We start from the raw sequence: 16,690 nt of genomic DNA on the forward strand, positions 1-16,690 counted from the left end.
GCAGCTCTGTCCACTCAGTCTCTGTGAGTTGACTCCCAGCTCCACCCGACTTCCATCTCTCCCGCCCAGTCTGTCTGTGTCTAGTCCACTCTCTCTCTGTGGTCCCTCTCCAACGCTCCAGCAAGAGGGCAGTCTGCCTCTCCTTGTCAGTCTGTCAGTCAGCCAGTCATTCACTCTCCTCGTCTGTCTGTCTGTCCCTCTCCCTTGTCTGTGTCTGCGTCTCTGTGTCCGCCAATTGACCCCTGTCACCCTCCGGCCTCGTCCTCAGGGACACCCAAACCTGGAGCAGGGGTGCCACCTTTGAGTGGCTCTCCATCATCACAGGACCCTCCCAAGTTGCTGCCTCAACCACATCCGGTTTCGGCTCTCGACCCCTGCCCAGGCAGACCCCGCCCTGCCCTCGCGGCCCCGCCCCCGCCCCTCCCCTGCCCGGCCAGCCCAGCCCTAGTTACCTGGGGCAGGAACATCTGCAGGGAGTCCTGAGTGAGGATGGCCGTGGTGGCGGCAGAAGGCGGCTGCCCCAGGACAATCTTCTCCGGGCTAGATGCCAGGCCTGGGCTGGGCTGGGGGGTGGTGGCCTGAGGCGGGGCAGCGGCCTGCGGGGTGGGGGCCTGTGGAGGCTGCTGCTGCTGCGCCTGTGGCTGCTGGAGGCCCAGAGGCAGCGGTGTGCTGACCGCGGGGGGCGCCGGGGGCGCTGTCTGCACCGTGAGGACGGGTGCCGCCTCCCCAGTGGCGGCGGCGGGGGTGGCCGGCTGCACAAGACCGTCGGGGGTGTTGAGCATGGCCACGGCGCTGGGGGGCAGAGTGACCCCCTGGAGGACGGTAGTGGCAGCAGGGCCGGCGGGCGCTGGCTGGCTCTGGGTGGGCAGGCTGCCCGCGGCCAGCGACACAGGCATCTGGAAGAGCGCCGGCTGGCCCACCTGGATGGGGGCAGCTGAGAGAATGTGGGCCGCACTGTGGGCCCCGGAGTGAGGGGCCAGCACGGGGCCCAGGCTCAGCGGGCCCGCCAGGTTCTGGTTAGTGAGGATGGGGTTTGCGATGAGCTGTCCGCCCGCGTGGGGGGCTGCGGCCGCCAGGATCTGCCCACCCACGTTGGCGGGCAGGGCCGAGAGCGGCTGAGGGAGCTGGACAGCGGATGTGCCGGGCAGCAGGAACTGGTTCTGGCCTGGCAGCATGTGCTGGGCGGGGATGACGATGCTGCTGCCTTGATTCAAGAGGTGGACGCTCATGGGCTTGCTCAGGGCTCCAGGGGGCTGCGGTGGGGCTGCCCCTGTGGTGGTGGCAGGAGGCTGCTTGAAGACATTCGCCTGCAGAGCAGGTGCCGGGAAGCCTGACAGCACCACGTTCTGGCCAGCCTTGCCCGCTGCCATGAAAGTCAGGTTCTGGGGGGCCTTGGGCTGCTGCGGGAGGCCCCCCGCCTCACCCTGGATGGTGAGCGTGGCGCCTGCGGGGGCAAACGGCTTGGGTGTCAGCTGGTAGAGTTTGGGGGGCAGCACACCGGCAGGCTTGGGCTGGATGGGTGTGGGCGTGCGATGGAGGATCACGTTTGGTGCCTGAACCAGCGGTGATGTGCCGAGGCCCGGGGCCACCGCCAGCGGTTGTCCCGAGGGCGTCCCGCTGGCAGCAGCAGTGGCAGCTCCCGCCCCTCCGAACACCGAGTTCCCATTGAGCGTGGTGGCTACAGCGGCGGGGAGGTTCTTCTGGATGACCAGGCCAGCCCCCTGGGGCGAGACACCAGCTGATGCCAAGGTCACTGGCTCCGAGGGCCCAGCTGCCGAGGCCAGATAGCCACTGACGGGCACCTGTTTGGCCAGGAGCTGGGAGGTGGGCGGGTTGAGTGCCATGACTGGCTGGCCCACCACCTGGATGGGGGCCAGGCCGAGTGTGGCTGCCGTAGTGCCCCCAGGGCTGCCGTTGGGCAGGCCCTGGAGGCCAGGGATGGGCTGCAGGGTCACGTTGCCCAGGCCCACAGGCTGCAGGAAGGGCTGGACACTGAGGGCTTTGTTGACCACGTCCTGGGGCGGGACCAGGGCCTGGTGGGTCAGCACAGTGGGCGGGGCCTGCAGCCCCAGGAGGTCAGCGCCACTAGGGAAAAGGGCCTGGGGCCCCGTGGCCACTGCTGCAGCCCCTCCGGCACCCGCTGGGCCTGCCCCGCCGTCTGCGGGCTGCAGGGTGGGCAGCTGGAAGGGACCCAAGTCCAGCTCGGCCTCAGCTTCGAGTGTCTGCTCAGTGATGTTGGCCTCTTGGAGGCTCTGCTGGAGGATGTCGCAGGGCTGGTCAGCGCCCCCACCGCCCCCGCTGCCACCTCCAGCCGAGGGCGAGCCCAGGATGTCATCTTCCAGGAAGTCAAGGTCCACGCTAGGGGCCGGCTGGCTGGGCTCGGGGTTCAAGTGGTTGCCAGAAGCTTCTTGTACATGGAGCTGGAGGCCGGGTGAGGTGGGAAGGAAAGAGCTGAGGTTAGCAAGGGGCTGGGCTCCAGGCACAACAGCAGCAAAGAGTGTCAGGGTGGCAGGGGCAGAAAGAACCTTCCATCTAGAAGTGGGTGGACCTGGCTTCAAACCTCAGCTTTGCCACAGCTAAGCCGTACAACCGAAGCTTACTTAATCTGGCCTGTTTCCCCATCTGAACACATCAGCAGAATGGAATAAAAACCATTTTCTAAACAGCCATACAGGCCCGTAATATTCATCCGCAATGCCAAAACCCAAAAGGCTCTGAAAACCACAAGTGCTTTGGTGACTTTGGGCCGTGAAACCTGACCAGAACTGAGGTGATACTCTCGGGGAGAAGGTGCAATTCATCCACATACCGTGACTCGTCTGAAGTTTGACCACACAAAGGTGAGCGAGCTTATGTGACACATAGCACATGTTATGCATCACTTTCCAGAATCTGAACAAGCCTGAATTCTGAAACATGCCTGGCCCCCAAGGTTTCAGATGAAACAGATAGTGGTTCTATTACAGATTACAGCAGCAGCTGCCATCTGGGAGCCTTAATTTGTGCCAAGCGCGCTGTGAGTTTGATGTTTCTTAAATGCTTTCCAGGATGGTGACCCAGGGCACGAATGTATAATCAATATAGGGATGCGGATTTGAGTAAATATTCCATAAGCAATAATTATGCCAATGGCACAGAATACCCACTGACATTTGACCAGATAATGGATCTAACCCCATGGTGAGAAAGATTCTGAGTCCACACGGAGGGCTCACAGCAGTCCCGGCACTGAGCTGATGCTGGAGAAATATCATATGTCCCTGTTATTATTACCGTCCAGGGGGTTGTCAATAATAGCCCAGTGAGGTGGCCCGGCTCCCATCCTCACCTCCCCGTCGGGGAGACAGGTCACCTCTGGCAGGACAGGCCTCCAGCTCAGCCCTGAACCAAGGACTAGGCATTTCTGAGTCCCTAACCACTAAATGGCCTGATCCAAACCTGTCTGCTAGGATGGCATGATGTTCACTGCTGTCATGTATGGGAGGTGCTGAGGGCCTGATCAGGGACCTCTTGGGTATTAAAAGAGGACAACAGCGATAAGAATAATGATCACACAATGAGAACGGAGGCTCACAGTGTTACCGGGTTGATAAGTAGAATAACATGAACATAATGTGTATTTCTTGGGTTCTGGATTTAGTCATGTCTATTATGCCAGATAAATTCTTTGGAATATATGATTATAATTGTTGGGAGAAGTCAGTGAAAACTAATGAGAAGGGCCTGGCATATGATATGTGTTCAGTAGATGAAGAGGGAGGAGCGGGGAGCGGGGAGTGGGAGGGAGACAGAAGAGGGGAAAGGAGGAAAAAGGAGGGGGCGGGAGGGGGAGAGAAGGGGAAAGGAGAGGGGAGGGAGAGGCTGCAGAAGAGGACAACTGACATTTAGTAATGGGCCTGGCATAGGCCAGCACATAGCAGGTACTCAATAAAAGCCCACTGTGTTCCCCACTCTGGGCTTTGCTCATCACCCCTGCCTTCAGGTGACACTCTCCCCCACGGCTGAGCCTGAACAGGACCGCAAGCCATCAGGAGTGCCCCACCCCCCACCCCCCCATAACTCCAGGGCCATTCTCTGCACCAGCTCCGTACCAGCTCCCCTCCAAGGCCAGGGTCTCACGATCCCCACCTCCTCTCAGGGTCCTGCGGGCATAGCCAGGGGTCCAGCAGCTTTGTTCTCACCTGTACCTGGCCCTGCTCTCAGTGACTGCCTGCCCTCCTCCCGGCAAAGTGCCTCAGTGGATGTGGGTGCCCTCCCCCTCCCCCTGCTACCCCCTTTCCTGCACTGGCTGCCTCCATGGGCAACGGATGATAATTGGAGCCCATCACCCTCCCCAAGCCCCCAGGTCACTTACCCCAGGACCTTCATAGAAGGCACTTTGGGCCTCCCCGGGATTATCCAGGAGGTCATCACTGTCGAGCTGCAACAAGACCCGCCCCCACCCAAGGTCAAAGGTCAGCTGGGCAGTGGGCCGGCCCACGCTCTAGAACAAAAACCAATTGAGGGTTACATGGGACAGAGAGACAAAGACGAGATGGGGGCGGGCTCAAGGGGTACAGGAAACTCCGCCTCTAGAAAAGAGGCCCCAAAGAAAAGGGCTTGGCTACATCTTTAACACCCAGGACATCCCCAGCACCGTGTCTGAGGCTCTCTGACACTCCTGCCTTGAGCTCTGGAATCCTGTCTCTATGCCTTTGCCCAAGCGGTGGCCCCCTGCCCCCTGCCTTTCCCCACTTGGTGTCTTTGGCAACACATCCTTCAGGGCTGGTCACATATGCCACCTCTTCCCAACAACGGTCTGTCCCTTCCTCCTAAGTCGCTCCTTCCTCTGTGCAGCCCCGCCACTCCCGGAGGCATCGTCAGTGTCTGGAATAGGCCCTAAGCACTCACTGAACGTCCACAGCTGAGCCTCCTCAATTTCTCTCTCCAGCTGGCTCTTTCCAGAACCCCAGACTGGTGGATCCAATAGCCCCCCACCTCCTGGACTTCTGGAATCGGCCCCCAAACTCCCAATCTCAGGGAACTGGACCACAACCCACTGAGCGGCTCAGATCAAATCCAGGAGGCATTCTGGATGCTCTTTCTGCCTCAGCATCGAATCCACCAGCAAGTCTAGTTGACGTTGCCTCCCAAAAGATCTCAAGCCATGCCCGGCCCCTCCTCCACCACCCACCCCATGGCCCCAGCCACCAGCGTCCCAGTGCACTTGCCCCTACTCCACAAAAATTATTTGATACGTCCTCTCCCGGGAAGTGGAACTCTGTTCCCCTCCCTGTGAGTGTGGGCGGGCTGAGTGACTCGCTTCTAGTGCACACAGTGTGATGAGGGTGACAGTCGTGACTTCGGAGACTAGGTCATAAAAGGCACTGAGCTTCCTGGCTCTCTCCCTTGGGTCACTCGCTCTTGGGAGCCCCGCTGCTGTGTCACAAGGACACTCAAGCCATCCTGTGGCGAGGTCCACATGGCAAGGAACTGAGGACTCTAGCCAACAGACACAGGAGTGAGTCTTTGTGGGAGCATGTCCTCCGTCCCCTGACAGCCCTCAGATGACAGCAGCTCCAGCCAACATCCTGACTGTGACTCAGGGGAGACCCTGAGCCTGACACCCAGCTAAGCTGCTCCCCAAGTCCTGTCCCTTAGAAACTGGGAGAGCTCTAACAGATGTTGTTTCAAGTCACTAAGTGTTGGGACAACTTGTTACGCAGCCCTTGTAACTGATACAACACCCCACAGCTCAACAGACGTCCCCTCTTCTCCACTTTGTTCCATGCACTCAAGAACCTCACAGAACTGCCCGTCCCCTTCAGAATAAAATCAAAACTTCTCAATCAAGGTCGTCCAGGCCCCATGACCTGGTGATGTTTGTCCATGCCACCCTCACCACCACTAGTTTCCCCTTCAGTCTGGCCCGAGTCTTTCTTTTCCTTGAACACACCGAAATTTTCCACTTTTCTACCTGCTCTTCCCCACCCCAGAGAACCATGGGTACCTCCCTTTGATCCTTCAGGCTCACCTTCAACATCCCCTCCCTGTCCCCACCCCCCCATTCATTTCCTTCTAAACCTCTTTTGTTTCTCAAGTGACATTATTATTTCTTAAAAAAAAATTTTTTTAATGGAGGTACTGAAGATTGAACTCAGGACCTCGTGCATGCTAAGCACAGGCTCTATCACTGAGCTATACCCTCACTCCCCACTGACGTTATTATTTCTTAAGCTACTCTGCACGGTGCTCTCCACCGTCATGTTGATTAATTACTTGTTGCTTGGTTTACCAGGGAAACGTGTATGATGCGAGGGCAGGGATCTGCCATCTCTTTCACTCTCCACCAGAACCCTGGTTCCTGGCTCGCGGAGGGCATGGGGCAGATGCCTACTGAATCGGGGGCGTGTCCCTCAGCTCCCCACTCCACAGCCCCCTGCCCTGGGATGCCTCTCCCCGCCCCAGCACTCACCTTCTCAGATCCATGTAAGAAGTCATTGAGGGCCTGAGGGTCACTGTAAGAGAGATGGGGAGAGACACTTGAGGAGGTGAGGGACAGGGGAGGGGAGGGAGAGGGAGGGTGTGGTGGGGGAAGCCTACTACTCACCAAATCACGTCTAGTAAGCATCTCCCATCCTCATCATCCATCGCCACTGGACAGGGCGGGCCGAGAAGAGGGCAAGAAAGACAAGTTAGATGTTGGCAGCACTCCAGGGCCCTCCCTGCAAGAACCATTCCCAGGGGCTGAGACCCCAAAAGGGGGTCAGGGTTTCTGTTCCCTTAATTCTATGGGCATAGGTGGGGGCCCCTTCTAGAACCTCCTGAGCAGACAGAGACGACTGCCTTCTCTCCCTCTCCCTCCTTCCCCTGTATCTGCTGACAGTGGATGACATCAACCCAGACGAGTAAGCCCTGATCACGCCCAGGCCCACTTCATCCCCACAGCATCCTGCCAGGTGGGTCCCACCACCCCTGCTTGGCAGGTGAGCACTCGGGAGAGCAGAGACCATCGTCCTCCACCTCCCTGCTGCAGGTGGCAGAGCCAGACCTGGACCCAGAAGTCTGGCTTCGAGCCTGGGCTCTGCACCAGCACTCGGTCCCACCTCCCTGAGCCCAGGGCCTCGCCCAGAGCAGGCCAGGGGCTAGGGGGCAGAGGCTTGCCCAACAGAGGAAGGGGTGAAGTAGGGAGGGAGTGGAGGTAGCATAAAGGGCCTCATGATCCAGGTTCTGGGTTCCCCTTGAAGACAAATGCCTTGTAGTTTGCAAGGAAGGGAAGAGAGAGGCAGAGGGACCGGCAGGATGGGTGCTCTGAGGCAGAGGCACCGCTGGAGCTGGGCTGAGCCTGCCGGAATGATGAGGATGTGGACAGCCAACATCTGTCCCATGTGTACCACATGCCAGGCACTGCCCTCAGTGCTCCACAAATGTTAGCTTGTTCAACCCCCCTGGGTGGGGGAGATGCTATCAGCCCCATTCCACAGGTGAGAAAACGGAAGTTCTCCAGGTTTGTCCATCCACTGCCTAAACTTCCATCACTCCAAACATCCCACCAAGCTTCCATGCACCCACCTTTTTTTTCTTTTCTTTTTAATGGAGGTACTGGGAATTGAACCCAGGACCAAGAGCGCATGCGTTCTACCACTGAGCTATAGTCAGCCCCCACAACACATCCACCTTTGCAAACTTCCAAACCCAGCCACCTTTCCCTCCCAACAAAGCAGAGTGGACACAGAGAGAAGTCATGCACAACCCCAGCCCAGGGCCAGGGAGTTCTTAGTCTCTTTTTTTGTGTGTGTGTGGGAGGTGGTAGTCCTGAGCTCACCAAGGATGTGGTGACTGTTGTGGATTCCCCTCCCCTCAAAACACACGTGTACAATCTCACAGGTGCCCTAAGCTGGTTCACAACCCCTTTCCGCCGACAGCGTTCTCTGAGCATCCCTGACAGTCACCTCCTGATGGCCGCCCCAGCTCCCGTTACTCTCAATTGTTCTGTGACATAAAGAGTCCCGGGTAGGTCCCTCCTAGGTGGGTCAGGGTCTTCCTGAAATAGTGCGTCACAGAGTCTGATGATAGCACAAAAGACCCTCTTGCCAGAAACATGCATGTGGGCCAAAAATGTTACCTGTGCTTCCCCAGGGTCCCTGGGACGCACACGCGCATGCACGCACACATGTACCCGCTGCACGGGCCCTGGGTTAACACGCCTAGTCTGGGACAGGGCCCGCGAGGCAACACAAGGACACATCTCCCCCCAGATCCTCGCCCGCTGATCACTGTCCCCTCTAGATCTGGCCCTGGAAACCGTCCCCAGAGAGGCCCTTCCAAGGCTGCTGCTGCATCTGGTGGTGGGGACAACACACTCTCTGGCTTCACAGCCCAGCCTCCACCCATGTGCCTCCTTCCTGTGTCACCAGCTCCGTGGCCTGTGAGCCCGTGAACCTATCCCAACTAGCCCACGTCTGGCCTCGTCCGGCCAGGGAACAACAAGGCAAGCTCTGCAAAGAATCTGGAGATGAGGGGAGGTGGGGAGGAGCATCCTGCCCACCGCTGGCGTGGAGGCAGGGGGATGGCCCAAATGACCTGAGAGGGCGGAGCTGAGGGATGTGGCTAAGCCGGGCTCAGCCAAGAAGGAACATCCCTTCCCCCGGTGGACAAGGGACAACAGCCCCTCCGGGGCTGAGAGGGACTCTTGGTGGTTACCTGCGCTACCGACGAATCATGAAGGGAAGGAGGGGGTGTCCACTCCAGCTCTACGCAGGGCCCCCAGCTGGGGACTTGGGGAGTGTCCTTTCGGGGGCCAGCTGTGGAGAGAGGAGAGAGAGGCTGTGAGTGAGACCCGCAGTGAAGAGGAGAAAGATGTAGCTGGAGAGAGGAGAGGCCAAATACTAGTTTAAAACCACACTGCACATGATCACCTATGTGGTACGTGCAGACTCACTGCACCGCATCCACACCTAGCGTGTAGACATACACACACGTCACGCCACAGGAGGGATCATTATACAGTAAAATCCACCGGTGCTTCCAAGCTAACAGAGTACGCTTGGGTCTCGTCATTTGAAGTGCTTGTATTCTGTAAGGTCACCACTCCAGGGGAAATACTGGGTTAGCTTCCCAGGAGCATCTGGTCCCAGTCTCATCAGCCCATCCTCCATATATCCCCGTGGTGTATGTGTGTTTCTGTTTAAAGACACAGTGTTGAAGATACATGGTTGATGAACTCACACTGAACTCACGCCAGCAGCGCTCTAACTAGGGCAGAGGGGAGCTCATTCTCCGTAGAGCACGTCACAGCCATCCTGCACTTGGGGACGCTGGACGGCACTTCGGCACCACACGGGAGGGGCTATTTTTAAAAAATTTTTAATTGAGGTGCAGTTGATTGACAATGTTGTGTTAGTTTCAGGTGTACAGCCTAGTGATTCAATTATACATATATGTATATATATTCTTTTTCATTATAGGTTATTACAAGATATTGAATGTAGTTCTCTGTGCTGTACAGTAGGACCTTTCTGTTTATCTATTTTATATACAGTAGTTTGTATCTGCTAATCCCAAACTCCTACTAATTTATCCCTCCTCCCCTTCCTTCTTTGGTAACCACAAGTTTGTTTTCTATGTCTATGAATCTGTTTCTGTTTTGTAAATAAGTTCATTTGTATCATTTTTTAGATTCCACATATAAGTGATATCATATGATATTTGTCTTTGTCTGACTTACTTCACTTAGTATGACAATCTCTAGGTCCATCCACGTTGCTGCAAATGGCATTATTTCATTCTTTTTTATGGCTGAATAATATTCCATTGTGTGTACACACACACATATACACCACATCTTCTTTACCCAGTCATCTATTGATGGACATTTAGGTTGCTTCTATGTTGTGGCTATTGTAAATAGTGCTACTGTGAACATTGGGGGTGCATGTATCTTTTCGAATTACAGTTTTTGTCTTTTCTGGTTATATGTCCAGGACTGAGATTGCTGGATCATATAACTGCATCTTTAGTTTTTTAAGGAATCTCTGTACTGTTTCCCATAGTGGCTGCACCAAATTACATTCCCACCAACAGGGTGGGAAGGGCTACTTTTAACACCAAAACCACCAACAAAATGCACAAAAGTGCCCAAACAACAGGGCACTGAAGAGAGCACCGAAAGGACACTTGCTCACAGCTCACGAGCTGGTTGGACAAGGCGGGGGCGTCACCAGGTTCAACCTCTGCACACATCTGGGAGTGGCCAGGAAAGGGCCAAGAACACTGATTTGGGGGGTGTCAGTGTTAGCGAGCAGGCGGATCCGCGTATACGGAATCCACGAATGAAGATGCTGCTGCTTGCAGGCCCGCTGTGTGTCAGCCCCTGGTTTTAAGTACCCTGCACATATTAGCCCATTTCACCTTATTTTTATTTATTTATTTATTTTAATGGCGGCATTGGAGATTGAACCCAGGACCTTATGCATGCTAAGCATGTGCACTACCACTGAGCTATACCCTCCCCCACCAATTTCACCTTCTTTAAATCCCCACAAAGCAGGTCCTTTTATCAGCCCCATTCTGCATAAGAGAAAACTGAGGCCCTGAATGGTCAGCCATATACCCAAGATCCCTCAAGTGGTAACTGGACAGGCTGGGCTCTGCAGCAAAGCAGGCCAACTCCAGAGTCCCCGCCCTTAACCATGATTCCACAGACCGTCCTCTCATCATGTTTTTCTTTCAAAATCTAAAGCAAATACGGCAACAGTGTCAAGACAAAGCTGGGTGACAGCCTTTGGGAACATTTTATGAATGCCTGGGATAGTTCAGATTCTAAAAAGCAATAAAGCGAGTGGATGGAAGAGAGAGGAGGAGTGGGAACTGCTTCACCTCTTTGTTGAGAGGCCCAGGCCCTGGAAAGACCTAGAAAGCATCTGTCAAAAGATCCTGAAACACGGGATCCTGGCCCAGCCAGATTCCAGGGGCACAGCCCCAGCCTGGAGGTGTTCACAAGCACCCAAGGTGGCTTCGTGAGAGCCGCCGGCTCCGTGTGGGCTCCGGCTTCGGGGTGGGGCTCAAATTCTGTAAATGCTGGACCAGAATTAGAGCCAGGAGAAGAGGTTTCCAAAACACAGTTCTCCAAATAGGACCCACAGGTGAACGTCCAGCGGGAGGTTCCAGACTGAGAATTTGTTTTCTGTGTTTTCATTCCAATGGTCACATCAGAGAAATGGACAGCAGAGGGGGGAGACATTCTAGGGAGAGTGAAATGTTCTGCATTGTGATGGAGTGTCGGTTACATAAGGGCTTAAAAATTCACAGCTTAGGTTGATGTATGTCAATGCATGTCAGTTCAATGCATGTCAATTTCACCTTAAACAAAATTGTGAAAAAAAATCGTCAGGGTGTGGTAGTGGTGGGTGGGGGGAGAGCTGAACAGACTTGGAGGGATGTTGATAACTAACTGTTCAGGCTGGCTGATAGGTACCTGGGGGCTTCATCATGCCATTCTAGTTATTTTCCATCTTTTCAAAAATTTCCATGAGAAAGAGAAAATAATTTGTCAATAATCGGCAGGTGTGGGGTTCCTCTGAGATGGGTCACCCCAGTCAGGTGCCAGGGTTGATGCCAAGAGCTCCAGCATAGGGTGACTGTTCTGGGGTTGGAGTCAACAGTTCAAATCCCCACTCCTACACGAGGGCTGGGCGACCTTGGGCAAGTGACTTCACCTCTCTGGGCCTCAGTGTCCTCATCTGTAAAATGGGCATAATTATAGTCCCTGTTCTCGCATACGGCAGTGGAGGGGCACTCAGACCGGGGCCTGGCCTGTGGTTGGGGCGTAGCAGGTGTTGGTATTGCTATTACTGGCATTGATATCATTTTGTAAGTTCTACTAAATGCTGCTGATGAATGAGGAAAGGTCAGAGGTGCAGAGGCCTTCAGTACCCACCCTCAACCCCCAAGTCTCGTTTCCACACAGGCTCACACTGATTTCCAGGACCAATCCTGGATCTAGAGGCTCAGACATTGAGAGAGGGGCCAGAGTAGCTGCATTTTTAGTAAATGTTCCAGATTCCAGTGCAGCCGACATCTCTGAAGATGCCAAGTATCCATCGTGACTAATGCAAGCTCTTTGCTGGAGAGGCGGGGTGGCATGTGGGGAAGAGCAGACTGGGTCGCTAAGCGGCCCGGGTTCCCTTCCCGGCACTGCCACTTCCCAGCCGTGTGCCTACGACAAGTTCCTCATGCCTCTGTGCCTCAGTTTCCTCATCTGGAAAATGAGAATCAAAGTCTGTCCCCCCATAGGATTGTTATACAGGAATACCCTCAATCCTCGCGTTTGGTAAGGTCTTTTGTAAGCAACATATACCGTGGCAATCATTTTAACTGCCACTGTGAAGCTTCCCTTATGTGGCAACTTGCAAAGCTTTCTGGCCACGGCGCAGTCAGGTTGGGCAAACGTCCCCGGGCCCCAGTTTTTCTACCTGGTGCCATTTGCCACGTGTGGCCCTTGCACACGTTTGGAAGGGTTGATATATCACCTGCTCCAGCCAGCGAGCTATGTCTATGGTCCTACTTAAACTGTCCAGTGCCAAGTCTCCTCTGGTCCTTCCAACCTTCTACTGTGATATCATTTCTCAGCTGAGATCAATGAGGCTACATGAAGTGGTTCTGGGGAAACCATGGGCCATACACAGCCAGAGCCATGTGCCGCTCGCTGCTCATGCACAGGGCTACCCAGGATCCTGCCAGGGGGAGGGAGCCTTGAAGGACACAAATGAGCCCACTAACTATTGAAAGACAGAATTTGAATGTCTGGATATTTGATAATGCTAAGAAACTGTGATTAAGAGTCTAGGTTTAATAATGACATTGTGTTCTTTTTTTTTCTTTACAGAATCCTTATCTTTAAGAAACACACCCTGAAATATTTAAGGTGGAAATGACAAAATGTCCAGGGTTTACTGGAAATCCCGTTGTGTGTGTATATGGACCTGCGCTGTCTAATACAGCAGCCACATGTGACTATGTAGCTCAAGTTCAAGCTAATTCACTGAAATGAGGGCAGAGGACTTGAGCAGATATTTATCCAAATTAGATACAAACGGTGAAGCACATGAAAAGGTGATCATCACCACCAATCAGGGAAATGTCATCAAAAGCATAAACACCACCTCGCACCTGTTAGAATGGCTACCATCAAAAAAACCCAAAAAATAACAATTGTTGCCGAGGATGTGGAGAAATTGGAACCCTCGTGCACAGTGGGTGGGAAAGTAAAATGGTACAGCTGCCATGGAAAATGATTTCACGGCTCCTTCAAAAATTAAAAATAGAATTACCATATGATCCAGCAAGTCCACTTCTGGGGAGACATACAAAAGAACTGAAAGCAGGGTCTCGAAGATATCTTTGTACCCCCACATTCACAGCAGCACTATTCGCCATAGTCCAAAGGAGGAAACAACCCAAGTTCCATCAGCGGATGAATGGATGGGCCAAATGTGCTATATATTTACAGTGGAATCCCACGCAGGAAGGAAACTGACGCAGGCTACAGCAGGGATGATCCTTAAGCTAAGTGAAGTGAGCCAGTTAGCAAAAAAATCAAAAGTACTGTATGAGGCCACTTCTCATGTAGAGACAGAAAGGAGAATGACAGCTGCCCGGGACTGTGCGCTGGGGGTGGGGAGGAGAACCAGGGAGTTCTTGTTTATTGAGGGCAGAGTTTCAGTTCTGCAAGATGAAAGAAGTTCTGGAGATGGATGGTGGAGATGGTTGCACAACAATGTGAAAGCACTGAATGTCACTGAACCACCCACTTAAAAAACGGCAGAGATGGTCAATTTTATGTTATGGGTATTTTACTGCAATTAAAAACAAGTAAGAAAAGAAAAAAATGGAAAAAAGGGACAATTAGGAATATCAAAGTTTTAAATAAAAATATTTACATTAAAAATTTTAAGGAAATTAATTTAAACATTTGGTTCGCAGGCATGCTAGCCACATTTTGTGTGCTTGACAACCACATGTGCCGCATGGCTGGTGGCTACCACACAAGGCAGCGCAGTTCTAGAACATTCCTATGGTGGCAGAAAGCTCTCTTGGACACTGCTGACCTATGAGAGCAGTGGAAAACTGAAAATTGGTAAGAGTTAGTTGACGGGGATCCATCTATTACTATTCTCCCTACTTTGTCCACATTTGAAATCTTCCATAATGAACCATTTTTACTTAAAAAAATACTTTAGAGGGGAGGGTATAGCGCAAGCAGTAGAGCTCATGTTTAGCATGCACAAGGTCCTGGGTTCAATCTCCAGTACCTCCTCTAAAAATAAATAAATTAAATAAATAAACAAATAACCTCCTCCCCAAAAAATAAAATTAAAAAAATTTAAAATGAAAAAAAATTAAATACATTAATTTCAAATTATCACATCTGTCTGATTGTTTATTGTCGGTATCCCCCACCAAAAAAATGTCAACCCCCACCAAGGGCAAGGATTTTTGTGTCTTCCTCCCTGCACAATGCCTGGCACACAGGAGCGCAATAAATATTTGTGGAACGAACAAGTGAATTTGCAGAGGAAGTGAAACAAGCCCACTCATCCGTTCAAAGAGCAGTTTGGTGGGAAGGTCATTTATGAATCACCCACTACGTGCCCAGCAGGGTGGTGAGCTACGGATACCACAATGAGCAAAAGCAGATCCAGCTGCTGACCTTGGGGAAGATCATGACCTCTGGTTCCCAACAAGGGATGACATTGGACACCCCTCTCCTAGATACACACATACTCAAAAAGCTTTTGAAAAAGTGATGGGGGAGGGGGACACAATTAGTGTGCAAAGTTGTAACCCAAAACTACCCACACAGGAGGAACCGTCTTGTGCCCATTCAGGGCAGAAGCTTTAAGAGCCATCACAGGGTTACAGACAAGTCCTGGCACAAAGCAGACACGTGAACAGAGCCACAGTCCACCCACGAAGGGCAGACCCACAAGTGAGAAAGGAGCGTTTGCTGTTGGAAGCCACTGAGACCCAGGGCTCACTTGTTACTGCCAATTACTCAGCCGAAGCTGACTGATGCATTTTGGAAGAGCCCACAAGGCCCCAGCACTTCCTGGGGATCAGGCCTGGTGCTAACTCCATGACCACTGATTCCTCCCAGTCCCCAGGGAGGTAGGAAGAAGGCTAAGTCACACCAGACAGCACAGGAAACAGGGACACAGAAGGGTCAGGACACTTGCCCCCAAACCATGCTGTGAGGCCAGAATTTGAACTCAGACCCTGTGATTCTGAAGACCTCCTTCTCCACCACCAGGCTATAAAAAGCAGGAAACGCCAGGCCTGCAAACCACAAGCAGCTCAAGAGAACAGCCATGATGCAACAATGACAAAGTGTCCTTCCAGAAAATCGTGTGAATTCCTCCGGCACTTGTCATGCAATTGGAGTTTTGCGTTGTCATCAGGAGTTGTGCAGAAGCCAGACTGCCGAGCGGGATATGGAATTAAAAGTCCCCGCAAAGCTCCAGAAACAGGCTGATTTTAATTTCCCTGATATGAACGTTAGAAACCCTAGAGTTATTTGCAAGTAATAAAAAAGAAAGTTGACAGAACTGTATCATTTGCTGATGGGAAATGATAGGCAGAGACAAGGATGTGGCAAAGTCTAGATGCTGCTTTTCCAAACACTGTTTCCCCGCCCCCTGCTCACAGAAGCCCAATGCTGCTCCGGGGTAACACTCACCAACTCCAAGATGTAAACAAAGACTGAGTCAGTCTTTTTCAAATTATGGGTCACGCCTTTGCGGGCTGTAAATCAAATGAGTAGGTTGTGGCCAGGATTTTTTTCTTTTTTAAGTTAAATAGTGTAGGGTAAAATGGAACAAGGTAAAACAGAAAATACTAAAGGCATCACAGACGGTAAGCATACATTTGTGACATTGGTTCCAATTATGTGTGTCTATGTGTGTACATATTTCCTGCTGTGGGTTGTGGACAAAAGAGCTTTAAAATCACTGGACTAAGCCAGTGGCCCTGCTATCTCCTTTACTAGACATTCAATTTCCCAGACTTCCTTGACGCTAGTTTGCAAATAAGTAAAAGCCCAAGTGTAGAGTTGGGTTCTGCTCAATGAGTCTTTTGGGGAAGACAGAGAATTGGGGAGCATTCTTCTTCCAGGATATAAAAGATAGAGCTTCTCTAGCAAGAGAAGCTTGCACCCCACTTCCAGCTTTGAATACAGTTGAGAAGACTGGCGCTGTGGCAGCCATTTGGCAACCATGAGGCAACAAACCTGAGGCTGGTAAGCCTACCTGCAGAAGATAATTGATGAGAGGAGAGAAAAAGACTAGGTTCTTAGTAACTCTTCATGGGTTGCCTGCTTCCAGACTTCTTAATCCTTACAGTTTCAGCCACTATTAGGTTTTCCATTATTTGCAATCAAACACAGTCTGACACAAATAAGCTGCCACTACTAAATAACTTTGCAACCCATCACAAGGACTCTCAGAGCCTTTCATGGGTCAAGGACTATACTCTGACTCCACTGACTGAGAGGCCAGCAAAATGGGAGCAGACTGATGGTAAGGGAATCTGGAAACAAAGACCACTGTGGTTTGATCACAAAAGTGACCAGAAACTCTTCTCCTCACTATTTATAGCAACTCCTAGCAAGAGATGGGGTCTATTACCCAACCCTTGAACTCGGGCTGACCTTTTG

The 16,690-nt window shown here is 52.5% G+C and overlaps 1 protein-coding gene across 2 annotated transcripts in view; it reads right to left on the minus strand.

Moving 5' to 3' along the window:
- Window positions 1-16,690, minus strand: part of BICRA (BRD4 interacting chromatin remodeling complex associated protein) — a 74,345-nt gene that overhangs the window by 14,603 nt on the left and 43,052 nt on the right. For both annotated transcript variants that reach the window (XM_072966760.1, XM_072966759.1), the window contains exons 2-6: window positions 8,683-8,783; window positions 6,590-6,635; window positions 6,455-6,497; window positions 4,355-4,420; window positions 453-2,420 (exon numbers count right to left, since the gene is read on the minus strand). In XM_072966760.1, coding sequence (XP_072822861.1) covers window positions 453-2,420; window positions 4,355-4,420; window positions 6,455-6,497; window positions 6,590-6,630 — 2,118 coding nt within the window. In that variant the 5' untranslated portion in view covers window positions 6,631-6,635; window positions 8,683-8,783. The remainder of the gene's footprint in view (window positions 1-452; window positions 2,421-4,354; window positions 4,421-6,454; window positions 6,498-6,589; window positions 6,636-8,682; window positions 8,784-16,690) is intronic.

The sequence above is a fragment of the Vicugna pacos genome, chromosome 9, assembly GCF_048564905.1.
Source record: "Vicugna pacos chromosome 9, VicPac4, whole genome shotgun sequence".
Taxonomy (NCBI): Eukaryota; Metazoa; Chordata; class Mammalia; order Artiodactyla; family Camelidae; genus Vicugna; species Vicugna pacos.